Source organism: Indicator indicator, unplaced genomic scaffold (assembly GCF_027791375.1).
Source record: "Indicator indicator isolate 239-I01 unplaced genomic scaffold, UM_Iind_1.1 iindUn_scaffold_138, whole genome shotgun sequence".
NCBI lineage: Eukaryota > Metazoa > Chordata > Aves > Piciformes > Indicatoridae > Indicator > Indicator indicator.
Window position 1 is genome coordinate 19,453 of NW_026539239.1, and position 14,179 is coordinate 33,631.

A 14,179-nucleotide genomic window follows, 5' to 3' on the forward strand; every position below is an offset into this window, starting at 1 on the left:
TGGGAGCACTGGGTGTGAAATGGGCTGCACAGCTGATTCAGTTTAATGTTGGTTGTTCTTTCTTTGGGGGGGGGGGGGGGGAATATCTGGAAAGCCAAATGGTTTGAATTCCTTCTCCTGGTGGAAGCTGGAGGAAAGGGAGGGAAGCATCCGAAGTGGAATTCCCCAGTCTGTGCTTTTGCAAATCACACAGGGCAGGAAATAAATAAAATGCCCTTTGCAAGAAAATATTTCCCACCCCCCCGTCCCCCAGGAGAGAGAAAAAAAAAAAAACCACAACTGGAGTGCAGAAGCTTCTGGTGGTTGTGGGGTGTGGAAAGCAGCTGGGGGGTCTTGGCTGCTTTGTCCTTCTTGTGCAAGGAAGGAAAACATCTGCCCCATGGTCCCAGGTGCTCAGAGGTGAGGAGGAGCTGATGCTGCAATGAAAATGTGACACACTTCAGTTTCTTCTCCTCTTTTAGTTCTTCCACAGGAGAGGGAGGCGAGTCCTGACCCAGCTGCTGCCCCAGAGGAGTGAGTGCCAGCTCTGGGGGAGGGGGGGCACTGGATGTGTTTTGCTGGCAGTGAAGTTGTTAAGGTCTTGGGATGGAGTTCAGTTAATCCAGTGAGTGACCACTGCTTGAAGTGGCTCCACCTTGCCAACCATCATGGAAATGATGGGATCATTTCCATGAACCCATCCTGTTGGAGCAGCTCTGAGGGGAGCCCCAAGGTGCAGCTTGGGCTGCATTTTTTTCCCTGGCACACCCAGGACAGGTCTTTGCTCTGCACTTCCCAGGTACCAGTCAGGGCAAGTGCAGACCTGGTGCAGAGCCAGGGAGCCTTTTGCCAGCCCTCAGGGCTCTGCTGCTGTGGGTGCATGCCTGCCTGGCCTGCTGCTCCTGCTGCTCCTCACCCACTCCTGTTCTCTGTCTCCAGAAGAGTGTTGTGCAGAGAGGGGGAGGAGTGAAGCTCTGCAGCTCGCTGGAGAAGCCTGCAGCCAGCCAGCTCCCTGCTGGAAGGGGAAGGGGGTGGGAGGCTGTGCCCACACCAGTGAGCCCAGAATACCTGCAGAGCTCCCTGCCCTGCCCACACTGCTGCTCCTCCTCCACAGGGCCATGGTTCTTGTCCCACCACAGGCTGATTTCTCACTCTGACGCTGAAACAGAGTTGGTAAAGCAGAAGCAGCTCAGGTTAGCTTGAAGGAGCAGAAAGCTTCTCCTCTTTGGTGCCTTCCCTCATCTAAAACCCAGCAGGCTGGAGGCAGTGCAGCCTCCTCCAAGCTCTGGAAGGGACATGGTGTTCAAAGCATTGTTTGTTCCTCTTTCAGGAGCTGGGGCACCACTTTTGCTTCCTCAAACCACTCTTGCTCCATCCCTCGTCCTGTCTGCCTCCATCCAGCACAGGCTCAGATGAGTGTTGCTCAACCAAGTGCTTATTCTTCCAGCAGATGAGGATTGAATCCTTCATGGGGCAGGTGTTAAGAGGCTTGAAGCAGACCCCTCTCCATCCCCAGGCTGCAACCTCCAGCCTACCTTCTTCTCAGGAGGTCAGAGATTCACAGATTGCAGCAGGTTGGAAGGGACCCTCAAAGGGCATCTTGCCCAACCCCCCCCCCCCCCGCAGCCAGCAGGGACACCTCCCCCTAGAGCAGGCTGCCCAGGGCCCCAGCAAGTTTGCCCTTGAATACCTCTAAGGACGGGGCCCCAACCACATCTCTGGGCATCCTGTTCCAGTGTTGGATCATTCCCACTGGCTGCAGTGCTTTTGATTTGGTGAAGACAGCTGGAACTGGAACTCCTCCACCTGCTGGCACCAGCATCGAGGTGGTGTTGGGGAAAGCAGCCACGGAGCAGTGGAGATTTGCTGAGCCCCAGCTTCAGCTTTTTTTTGGGGGGGGGAGGGGGGCATCTTCATCCCAACAGTCTTGTCCTTCAGGTTTGGTTGTGTTCCATTCGTTGTGGCAAAGAGCTTCATCACAACCTCAAGTCTTGGCCCTCCAGGGGGGTGGGGGGTGGGGAGGAGGTTTGGGGGTTGGTGTTTTTTTTTTTTCTTGTTGTTCCCTTGTGGCAACAGCTTGGAGCTGGTTCAGCTGTCCCCAGGAGAAGCAGGAGTTGGGTTTGTTGTGCTGTGTGCCCTGGTGAAGTTCTCTGCTTTTTGCCAACAAATCCTTGTTAAAGAAAAACAAACAAACAAACAGAAAGGAAAGAACCCCAGCTGTGCCCTGGGGTGATTTGTGTTCAAAAGACTGAAGGTCAGAGCCCATCCGGGGCAAGAATAATTCCTCATTAACCTTTTGTCCTCTTCCAGTCTTTCCACCACTGCTCCTCTGTTATTTTAGGGGTGGGTTGGTTGGTTTGTTTTGCTGCCTGGAGTTTGCTTTTTGTCATCCCTCCTTTGGAAACTGCTCCTTCAGCACAGTCAGTCAGTGGGTTTGTGAGTGTCTGTCTGTGAAGTGTGGTTTGTGGGGGGGTGGGGGGTGGGGGTTCTTTTATGCTTTTCTTGCTGAAGAAATCAGAGTTTCTAGTGGTTGTCTCCCCTGAGTAAAAAATTCAGCAAATTTTCATTTAGGCACCTTAAAAAAAAAAAAAAAAAAGGCAAAACAAAAACAAAACCACAAAACCAACCAAAAAAAAAAAAAAAAAAAAAAAAAAACCAAAAAGAACCACAAAAAGAACCACAAAAAGCTTCTGGAATTCTCAGGTTTGCTACAAGAATTGGTCCCTCCTTGGGCTGGGGGGAGGAGGGGAACCAAAATGCTGCTTTAAGAACAAACAAATGAAAACAGACCAACAAAGAAAGGAAACTAAAGCCCAAACCACTCAGTCCTGCTAAGAAATTCAAAGCATTGAGTCCTTTGTTCCCTAACCTCTCGAGTTCCACCCCCCCAAGCCCTCCCCCCCCCAATTCCAGATCTGCAGGAGATGCTGTTGAGATGTTCCTCTGTAGCATACCACCGAGGTGAGAGTTAAGAGAAAGGTGCTCTGGCAAACCCTCTGCCCCTACTTGAAATTCAAGTATCAAAGGGGACTCTGGGACCCAAGAAAAGCTTCCAGGACCCAAAAAGAGCCTCCAAGGACCCAAGAAGGACCTCTCAGTCCCAAAAAGAGCTCCCAGGACCCAAGGAAATCTCCCAGTGCCAAGGAGAGCCTCTAGGACCTAAGGAGAGCTTTCCAGACCCAAGGACAGCCTCTTGAACCTGAGATCATCCCAGACCTGAGGTGAGCCTCCAAGACCTGAGCAGATCATCCCAGACATGAGGAGACCTTCTCAGACCCAAGGAAAGACTTGGGACCTGAGGAGATCATCCCAGACCTGAGGAGAGCCTTCAGGACCTGAGGAGATCATCCCAGACCTGAGGAGATCATCCAGGACCTGAGGAGATCATCCCAGACCTGAGGAGAGTCTTCAGGACCTGAGGAGAGCCTTCAGGACCTGAGGAGAGCCTTCAGGACCTGAGGAGAGCCTTCAGGACCTGAGGAGAGCCTTCAGGACCTGAGGAGAGCCTTCAGGACCTGAGGAGAGCCTTCAGGACCTGAGGAGAGCCTTCAGGACCTGAGGAGAGCCTTCAGGACCTGAGGAGAGCCTTCAGGACCTGAGGAGATCATCCAGGACCTGAGGAGAGTCTTCAGGACCTGAGGAGATCATCCCAGACCTGAGGAGAGCCTCCAGGACCTGAGGAGAGTCTTCAGGACCTGAGGAGATCATCCCAGACCTGAGGAGAGTCTTCAGGACCTGAGGAGATCATCCCAGACCTGAGGAGAGTCTTCAGGACCTGAGGAGATCATCCCAGACCTGAGGAGAACCTCCCAGCCCTCCAGCTGGCCCTCACTGGAGCCAGACAATCCCCCAGCATCACAGTGTCCCTGCTCCATCAGGTCACCTTCTCCCACCTCCAATTTCCACGTGAGGCAGCCACAGAGTTTCTCTTTTGGGTCTCATTTTGGCCATACAAAGAGCAGGGTTGGGTGGTGAAGCAGGAAGGGGGAAGGTGCAGGTGAGGTGAGGGCACCTTCTTCTCTTCTCTCTTGCTTTGGCAATGTCCATGGGTCACCCAAAAACAACCAAAACAAATCATCTGGAAAAGGTTAAAAGGAAAAAAAAAAAAAAAAAGGCCCACAAGAAAAAAAAACACAATAAAAGCCCCCAAAAAACCACAAAAAATACCCCCAAAAACACACAAAAAGCCCCAAAAGCACAAAAAGACCCCCCCAAAAAAAAACCACACAAAAACAAAAGACCCCAAAAAATCACAAAAGCCAACAACAATAAACTCCCCCCCCCCCCCCCCAAAAAAAAAAAAAAATGGCCACCAGAAGAGTTGCAGGAGCTGTGTCAGGAAGGGAACAAATGGGAAGTGCCTGGCAGAAGATGTTCCCGGAGTCAATCCCGGAGTCTCTTGGATATTGCAGAGTGAGTGTTGTCAGCACGTGGCAAAGCTACATAAGAGAAGATGCTACATTCCTTGGAGACCAAACAGAAGGTTGGGTTGAGTTGGGTTGGGTTGGGTTGAGTTGAGTTGAGTTGGGTTGGGTTGAATTGGGTGGGGTTGAGTTGAGTTGGGTTGAGTTGAGTTGCTCTCTTCTGAGGTTTCTCTTTGAAGAGCTTCCCCTTGCCCTCAGGGACAAGGAAACCAACTGGAAGGAGAAGAAACCTCTTCAAGGTGTTGCTTCCAGAGGTGCCTGGAGTGATCAGAGCAAGATGCTCCTACCCCAGCTGGTCAGGAGAGGCAAGGAAACCAACTGGAAGGAGAAGAAACTTCCTCAATGTGTTGCTTCCAGCAGTGTTGGCTCAATCAGAGCAAGATGCTCCTGCCCCAGGTGGTCAGGAGAGGCAAGGAAACCAACTGGAAGGAGAAGAAACCTCTTCAAGATGTTGCTCCCAGCAGTGCTGGCTCAGTCAGAGCAAGATGCTGGCACATCTCAGGAGGGAGAGGTGGTGGCTCCTCGCTGCTGGGTGAGCTGTGGTAACAGTCTTGGGCTGGGTCGGCAGTCACAGCCCTCAGTCTGCCTCGCTTTGTTGGGTGGGGGGGGGTTGTGTTTTCTTGCTTCTCCTTCCCTCTGCCTCAAAGCCCCTGGGCCTTGCCCCTCAGGGAGGAGCAGGTGGGGAGCAGGTTCGCTTCGGGAGGGAGATCGGAGAACAAAAAGAAAACAAAGCGGAGAGGAGGGAAGGGGGAGAGGAAAAAAAAAAAAAACAACCAACCAAAAGTGGGATATTTACAGTGCTCCAGGAGCAGTTCTGGCAGGTCAAGATGTCTCCTTGCCCCTCCCCAGGCCTCTCCCAGCAAGCTGCCTAGGGGCAGGACGGGCTGGTGGAGCTCTCCAGGGACGACTGGGACAGGCGGCGCGTCAGAGGTCCGATGCTGGAGTCGGCCAGCGAGGAGGTGGGGAAGAGTTTGTACCACCCAGCCACGGTGCTGGACAGGTCCAGCTCCTCCAGGATGATCTGGGCCATCCCCATGAAGCACTTGTGGTCCATGCGGCCGTAGTCTCCCCAGACGATCACCTGTGGGGCAGAGAAGGTGTTGGGGGAGCTGTGTCCTGCTCGCTGCGGGAGGGCTTGGAGGAAAGCTGGGGGCAAAAGCAGGGGGGCTGGGGGGAGAGCAGCTGCTGTGCTGGGGGCAGGGGGGACACTGATGGCTGTGGCCTGGCCTTGGAATCACAGAATTGGTTTGGTTTGAAAAGGCCTTCGAGGGCATGGAGTCCAACCATGAACCTAACATCACCTTAGAATCATTTGGGTGGGTTGGGAAAGCTCTCTAAGATCACTGACTCCAACCATCAACCCACCACCACCCTAGAATTGTTTGGGTGGGTTGGGAAAGCTCTCTCAGATCACTGACTCCAACCATCAACCCAACACCATCCTAGAAGTGTTTGGGTGGGATGGGAAAGCTCTCTAAGATCATTGACTCCAACCATCAACCCAATATCATCCTAGAAGTGGTTGGGTGGGTTGGGAAAGCTCTCTAAGATCACCGAGTCCAACCATCAACCCAGCACCATCTTAGAATTGTTTGGGTGGGATGGGAAAGCTCTCTAAGATCACTGACTCCAACCATCAACCCAACACCACCACAGAGTGATGGAATTGTTTGGGTTGGAAAAGGCCTCTAAGATCATCCAGTCCAACCTTCAACCCAACCCCACCCTGGCCACTAAACCATGGTCCAAAGTGCCATGGCCACAGGTTTCTCGAACATCTCCAGGGATGGGGACTCCACGCCCTGCCTGGGCAGCCTCTTCCACTATCCCTGACCACTCTTGCAGCAAAGAAATTGTTCCTCAAGTCCAACCTCAGCCTCCCCTGGTGGAATTTCAGACTATTTCCTCCCCTGTCACCTGACACTAGAGAGAAGAGCCATGAAACCATGCTCCTTGGTCTTCTCATCCCTCCCTGCCCCCAGGTGTCTGTGGGGGGAGTGTGTCACCTGCAGGACTTTGCCCTGGGGACTCTCCTCGAAGAGCAGGGGCTGCTGGTAGGATGGGTCACAGGTTTTCTTCACCACCTTGGTCTTCTTCTTGGCCAGGCAGACGCCGTTCTCCAACAGGTAGACTTTGACGTAGGTGGCTGCGTTGGGAAACAGGAGACTGGGAACAGGCTCTGGGGTGGTCCCAGCACAGCACCCCAGCCCCATCACTCCTCCTCCATCCCCAGCTCCCTTCTCTTCCCAACCACCTACCAGGGATGCACTTGGAGCCCATCTTTGGGATAAGTCCCCTGGCCTGGATCACCTCCACCTCCAGCTGCCCGTTCCGCTCAGCCATGCCCACATGGACATCACCTGGCGGGGGAGGGATGAGACACACTCAGCACCCTCCCTCTCTCTGGTGCCACATGCCCCCACCTGGGCACCAAGCCAGCACCCACGCTGCTGCTGGCATCAAGCCTGCTCTCCAGCACCAGTACCAACCACTTCCCCCCAGTACAGCCCTTCCCCTCTCCCTGGAGCATCCTCTTGCCCTGCCCAGCCCCACACCAAGCCAGACGTAGCCCTTGCTCTGTGGGGCTGGATTTGGCACCCCCCCAGCCACAGGCAAGACCCCTCCCACCTCAGCCAGCACTCACCCATGGGAGGGGTGGCCAGGGTCTGCCTCCCAACCAACTGGCCTGGCCCCAGCCCGTCAAGGAAGTCACTGAACTGGCTCTCAGGCCCCAGCCGGGTGGTGGGGAAGATGAACCTGTGGTGGGGAGAGCAAAGGGCTTCTGAGGAGCAGCACCAGGTGGCTCTGGACCCACTGGGATCCCTCAGGAGCAATGGGAGGGTGCCACCAGCTCCCGAGGGATCCCATCCCAGCTCCTGTACCCCAAGTCCTGCAGCACAGGGACCTGGTCTTGGTGGCCCCACAGAAACCCCTGGGGAAGGAGAAGGGAAGGGGTAGAGGGAAGGGGAAGAGGGACGAGGAAGAGGGAAGGGGAAGAGGGACGGGGAAGAGGGACGGGGAAGAGGGACGGGGAAGAGGGACGGGGAAGAGGGACGGGGAAGAGGGAAGGGGAAGAGGGAAGGGGAAGAGGGAAGGGGAAGAGGGACGGGGAAGAGGGACGGGGAAGAGGGACGGGGAAGAGGGAAGGGGAAGAGGGAAGGGGAGAGGGAAGGGGAAAAGGGAAGGGAAGAGGGACGAGGAAGAGGGACGGGGAAGAGGGAAGGGGAAGAGGGAAGGGGAAAAGGGAAGGGGAAGAGGGACGAGGAAGAGGGACGGGGAAGAGGGACGGGGAAGAGGGACGGGGAAGAGGGACGGGGAAGAGGGAAGGGGAAGAGGGACGGGGAAGAGGGAAGGGGAAGAGGGACGGGGAAGAGGGACGGGGAAGAGGGAAGGGGAAGAGGGACGGGGAAGAGGGACGGGGAAGAGGGACGGGGAAGAGGGACGGGGAAGAGGGAAGGGGAAGAGGGACGGGGAAGGGCAGTCGGAGCCCTCGGGGTGTGCCCAGCCTCCGCGGGAGGAGCCGAGGTCCCTTACGTGCCGTCGGAGCTGTTGCTGTTGGTGCTGCCGTCGGTGGACTCGCGGCTGCCCTGCCGAGTCACCCTGGTGCGCATCTCCACTGCGATCCCGGTCTCTGTGCTCCGCCGGATGTTGCTGCGCAGCTTTTTGGGGCCACCCTCTAAAAGCCAAAGCTGGGGGTGAGCCTGGGAAGCTCTCACTGCCCCCAGACCCTCCTGTCGGACGGGCACCAACCCAGCTGGAAGATCTGGGGTGCCCTGCACGGCCGGAGCCTCTCAAGATGCTGCTCCCTGTCTTCCTCTGGTACCAGCCTGGTTTATGCCACCTGAATTCCTGCGGGGCCCCACGTGGGCACGTGTCCCAGTGCCACACACACCATGCTGGGGAGCCATGGGCTGCCCTTACCCCCTCTTCCTTTCCCTACAGCCCTCACCCCCCGTGAACTGATGCCATCTCACCTTGGCACGGCAGAGAGCCCCACTGGCACCTCAGCCAAATCCCCCACCTGCTGAGAGCTGCCAGGCTCAGCTCACATGTGCTGGCACCACCCCAGCCCCTCAAATACCCAGGGCCCCACTGACATGTGCCACGTCCCCATGTCACAGGGCATGGGCACCTGCAGTGCCACAAGTGGGCACAGCCCCAACACTGCCTGTTTGTCTCCTTTCTCCATGCAGTTATATTGTCCCCACTGCCACATGTCCCAGGTGGTGGCAGATGGCAGAAGGAGGAGTGTGGCACAAGCATCTACCCCTGGCACCACCGGCAGCCCTGGCACTGCTGGCAGCCCTGGCATCACTGTCAGCCCTGCTCTTGCTGCAGGAGCCTGTGTGTGTGTGGGCACCGTGCCGTGGCTGCTCCTGGGGGACTCAGGTTTGTCCTTCTAATTTGGGGCTGTCCCCATGGAATCATTTCTCTGGTGCTGGCAGCCCCCCCTAGAGTGGGCACTGCTCCCCTGGGCACTGCAGGGAGGAAGGTCCTGGTCGTGCCATCCCCTAGTGGAGACAGCAAGACCCCAAGGCAGGGTTGGAGGGCTCCAGATGACCTCTCCCCAGCCATGAAATGCCAACGAGAACCCAAAAAGCAATGAGTAGAGAGAAAGGTGGCTCTGAAATGAGCTTTTTGCTTCCCCTGCCCTTTCTGAAGCTATTTTTAAGCAGTTAAATATTTCCCAGAGGCAGAGCAAGGCAAAACCTTTCTCCCAGCTCCCTCCCTCCCTGCCTGCAGCTGGGACTGGCCCTCACTCTGCAGAGGACACATTGAGCCCAGACCCCCAGCATGAGCAGAGCTCCAGCAGTGTTCCCCCCTTAGGTCTGAAAAAGGTTTCAGCACCTGGGGAAGTGCCACTGTGCCAGGGGGTGGCATCTGGGGACCATTTTTAGGTGTCTCCATCAACCAGGGGCAGCTAGAACACAACTTTGGGTGGGTAGGGGCTGGTGGGGCTGGGAGGGGACAGATTCACAGATTGCATTGGGTTGCAAGGGACCCTCAAAGGGCATCTTGTCTAACCCCCCTGCAGCCAGCAGGGACACCTCCCACTAGAGCAGGCTGCCCAGGGCCATATCCAGTCTGACCTTGAATATCTTCAGGGATGGGGCTTCAACCACATCCCTAAGCAACCTGTTGTAGTATTTCACCACCCTCATTGTGCAGGCACATCCTCCTGATGTCCAGCCTGCTCCACTTTCAAACTGTTGTCCCTCATCCTATCACCCCAAGCCCTTCTAACCAGCCTCTCCCCTTCCAGTACCTGAAGGGGCTGCAGGAGAGCTGGAGAGGGACTTTTGACAAGAGCTTGCAGTGCCAGGAGGAGGGACAACAACTTTGAGATGGAAGAGGGGAGACTGAGACTGGAAATCAGGAAGAAATTCTTGACAGGGAGGTTGGGGAGACACCGGCACAGGTTGCCCAGGGAGGCTGTGGCTGCTCTTGGGGAGACCTTAGAGCAGCTTCCCAGTATTTGAAGGGACCCAAGATAGGTATTCAAGGCCAGGCTGGATGAGACCTCAAGCAACCTGTGCTGGTGGGAGGTGTCCCTGCCCACAGGCAGGTGGCTTGGAGCTGGCTGACCTTTAAGGTCCCTTCCAACCCAAACCCCATCCCGCGATTCCTCGACTCCCCGCCCCGCAGGTCCTCTCCGGCTGCCCCAACCCCAAGGGGCCGAGGCGAGGCGCTGGGCAGGGGGCTCACCAGTCTGGTTGAGCTGCAAGGTGCTCTTGCTCCACTGGGACAAGCCCACGATGGCTACCATCTTGGCACCCAGGCTGGAGCGCCGCTTCTTGCTGGCGCTGAGGGGGACGGAGTCGGCGCCGCCGCGGGCGCTCTGCTCCACGCTGTACATCTCGCCGCTGATGCTGGAGCTGCGGATGACGTTCCTGCCCGAGCCCGAGCACGAGCCCGAGCCCCCATCCCCGTTGAACATGGTCAGCAGCTCCTCGGGCCCCAGCTCTGCTGTCTGCGGGGTCAGCTGCATGGGGAAAAGAAATCGCAGAGGCAGAGAATCAGAGAATCACAGAATCATAGAATCACAGAAATGTAGAAACAGAGAATCACAGAAACAGAGAATCACAGAAACATAGAAACAGATAATCATAGAATCACAGAAACAGAGAATCAGAGAATCACAGAATCATAGAATCACAGAAACATAGAAACAGAGAATCAGAGAATCACAGAATCATAGAAACAGAGAATCAAAGAATCAGAGAATCACAGAATCACAGAAACAGAGAATCACAGAAACATAGAAACAGATAATCAGAGAATCACAGAATCACAGAAACAGAGAATCACAGAATCATAGAAACAGAGAATCAGAGAATCACAGAATCATAGAAACAGAATCAGAGATTCACAGAATCATAGAATCACAGAAACATAGAATCACAGAAACAGAGAATCAGAGAATCACAGAATCATAGAATCACAGAATCATAGAAACAGAGAATCAGAGAATCACAGAATCAGAGAATCAGAGAATCACAGAATCACAGAATCATAGAAACAGAGAATCAGAGAATCACAGAATCAGAGAATCACAGAATCACAGAATCACAGAATCATAGAAACAGAGAATCAGAGAATCACAGAATCATAGAATATCACAGAATCAGAGAATCACAGAAAATCACAGCATCATAGAATCATAGATTCATAGAATCACAGAATCAGAGAATCATAGAATCACAGAATCACAAAACCATAGAATCACAGAAAATCACAGAATCATAGAAAATCACAGAATCACAGAATCATAGAAAATCACAGAATCACAGAAAATCACAGAATCATAGAAAATCACAGAATCACAGAATCATAGAAAATCACAGAATCACAGAATCCCCAGCCCACCCAGCTTGGGAGAAGGAGAGGACCCTAAGGCTTGGGACTAGCCTCATTAGAGCCACAGGGATGATTCCCCTATGAAGAGAGACTGAGAGCCCTGGGGCTGTTTAGTCTGGAGAAGAGAAGACTGAAAGGGGATCTGATCAATGCCTATCAATAGCTGAGGGGTGGGGGTCAGGAGGAGGGGGCCAGGCTCACAGTGATAGGACAAGGAACAATGGGTTCAAACTTGAACAGAGAAGATTTCACCTCAACATGAGGAGAAACTTCTTGACAGTGAGGGTGACAGAGCCCTGGAACAGGCTGCCCAGGGGGGTTGTGGAGTCTCCTTCTCTGGAGACTTTCCAACCCCACCTGGATGCATTCCTGTGCAGACTACCCTGAGTGATCCTGCTCTGGCAGGGGGGTTGGACCTGATGATCTCTGGAGGTCCCTTCCAACCTCTGATACACTGTGAGACTGTGATCCATCCCTGCTGAAGGTGTCCAAAATTGCAACCAGCAAAGTTCCTCCCACGCATCTCCCTCTCCAAGCCCTGGCTGCAGCATCCCTACCTGCTGCTCCAGGCATGCTCCTGCTGCAGCCACAGGGGCTGGATGTGACACCACCACCACCACCCCCAGCCCAGCCAACCAGACTGCTGTGACACCTCAGCAGCAGATCGTGCCTGCAGGGACCCCAAAGATGCTCAGGGGGGTGGTGCTGGGGACTGGGGTGCTCACTGGCAGTGGAGCTTGGGAGGTGGCTGCCAGACCTTCTCCATGAATATTTAAAGGGCAGTGGGCTGGCAGCATCCATCTGCCCAGGAAAGGTGAATTATTAACTCTGGGCCAAGTGAAGCCACTTTATGGTAATGGATGGAGCCATGCCTGGAAAAATATTTCTCTTTCAGGAGAGAGGGAGAGGGAGAGTGATGGGCACACAGGGAAGGATGAGTTATGGCTGGGAACGGGGCAGTGGGGTGAGGAGGGGGCTCCTGCTGCCCCCTGCCCTCAGGGGAAGGAGCTTCACAGGGGCACAGCTGGGCTGAGACCTGAAGGGAGCTTTGGGCTCAGCTCCAGCCCTGCTGACCTCAGGGATTTATCAATGACAGAAGAGATGCAAACAGGGGCAAGTGGGTGATCAGTCATTAATGTCCTGAATACCATTAATATCATCAGTGAGCTCCAGTGAGCTCCCTGAGAGCAGCAGCCAGCCCACAGTTCCCTCTGGCTGGTGGTGTCCCCCCTGGCTCTGCCCAGGCTCCCTCAGGAGACCGTATGGCATTGACCCCCCTCCCCCACCCCTTGCTGAGCAGGACCCCAGCATTTGGCAAGGTTTGGGCTGCACCACGACCACAGCACATCCTGCCCTTCCTGTCCACAGGTGCCAAGTGAGGGTTCTGCCAACAGAAGTCCCTCAGGCAGAGCCATCAGCATGGGGTGAGCACCAGCTCTGCAGCTGGAGCCACCTCAGCATGGCCACGGGTGAATGGGCAGCAAGATGGACAAGAGCAGCCAGCAGGGATTGTCCTGTCCTGTCCCAGTGCCTGCTTGAGGAGGGCTGCTCTGGGTCCTTTGGGACCTTGATCAAATCACAGAATCACTAAGGTTGGCAAAGGCCTCTAAGATCATCCAGTCCAACCATCAACCCAACACCACCCTGGCCACCACACCACGTCCCCATGTGCCATGGCCACAGGTTTCCTGAACACATCCAGGAATGGGGACTCCACCACCCCCCTGGGCAGCCTCTTCCAATCCCTGACCACTCCTGCAGCAGAGAAATTGTTCCTCAAGTCCAGCCTAAACCTTCCCTGGTGCAACTTGAGGCTGTCTCCTCTCATCCTCTCAGTAGGTACTTGGATGATCTCAGAAGGCTTTTCCAACTGAAACAATTCTGTGACTCTACTTGGGAGAGGAGACCAACACCTACCTCACTCCAACCTCCTTCCAAGGAGCTATAGACAGCAACTACCTTTAGGAGCTTTGAGACCTTTGGGATGAGCCTTTCCCAAGGCCACCCACCGCTCCCCAGCACCCCTCCAGGTTCCAGCCCCCCCTGGGTTTTCTCTTGGGAAGCCCTTGCCACAAGGAATGGATCCCAGACTGCTTCCCCAACTGCACCTTCAGTCCTTTCCCTTCCCCGTGCCTCAGTTTCCCCACCTGCAAACCTGCTCTTCAGCCATGGACACAAATCCCTCTGCACCCAGAGCTGTCCCCACAGCGTGCCAGGCGAGAGCAGCTTGTGGCACTCCCCAGCCCCATGACTTCCACAGCCAGGAGAACACAAAAGGCTCCTGCTGCTGTTTTCCCTGCAGTTCAGCCACCACCAGGCTCTGGTGGGAGCAAATTAGATCAAGAGAGCACAGCACTAATGGGATCATCTCCAATGCAACACACAGACGGATAATCCCCTGCAAAGGCAGCAGAGAGCACACTCCTCGCCCCAAGGAAGGATTTTTCCTCACCGTGGCTATCATTTTACCCCTAGCTCTTGCCACAGCCTGCTTCTGGCCTCTGCAGAGAGCAGCTGCTGGATGGGGACACCTGGGGGGTGCTGGATGGGGACACCACGGGGGTGCTGGATGGGGACGCCAGGGGGGTGCTGGATGGGGACACCAGGGGGGTGCTGGATGGGGACACCACGGGGGTGCTGGATGGGGACACCAGGGGGGTGCTGGATGGGGACACCAGGGGGGTGCTGGATGGGGACGCCAGGGGGGTGCTGGATGGGGACACCAGGGTACTACCTGCTGAGATGAGCCTGGCTCGAGATGGTGCCCCCAACTCAGCCTTGGCACCATGACCACATCCTCAGCCAGCCCTGGTGTTCCCTCTGTCCCCCTCATCCCCTCCAGCTTCCTCTCTCCAGCAGCAACTGAAGGATTCAGGGAATGGCATCAGCTTTCCCTTCACCACCCCCCTCTCCGCGTA

The 14,179-nt window shown here is 55.3% G+C and overlaps 1 protein-coding gene across 1 annotated transcript; it reads right to left on the reverse strand.

Annotated features, from left to right (window-relative positions):
* Positions 1 to 5,271: 5,271 nt before the first annotated feature.
* RIMS3 (regulating synaptic membrane exocytosis 3) lies at positions 5,272 to 10,341 on the reverse strand. Its single transcript, XM_054398847.1, has 6 exons — positions 10,110 to 10,341; positions 7,938 to 8,079; positions 7,048 to 7,160; positions 6,662 to 6,763; positions 6,410 to 6,549; positions 5,272 to 5,484 (listed from the first exon to the last, which is right to left on the reverse strand). Exons 1-6 carry the CDS (start codon positions 10,339 to 10,341, stop codon positions 5,272 to 5,274), a joined length of 942 nt encoding a protein of 313 aa, XP_054254822.1.
* Between the last annotated feature and the right edge of the window lie 3,838 nt (positions 10,342 to 14,179).

Excerpts from the sequence above, each read along its gene's own strand:
- RIMS3 (XM_054398847.1), bottom strand. The coding sequence starts at position 10,341 with ATGTTCAACGGGGATGGGGGCTCGGGCTCGTGCTCGGGCTCGGGCAGG. Across the intron at positions 6,764-7,047 it reads CCTGGCCACCCCTCCCATGG|GTGATGTCCATGTGGGCATG; the intron begins GTGAGTGCTGGC and ends CTCCCCCGCCAG. Across the intron at positions 5,485-6,409 it reads CCCAGGGCAAAGTCCTGCAG|GTGATCGTCTGGGGAGACTA; the intron begins GTGACACACTCC and ends TCTGCCCCACAG.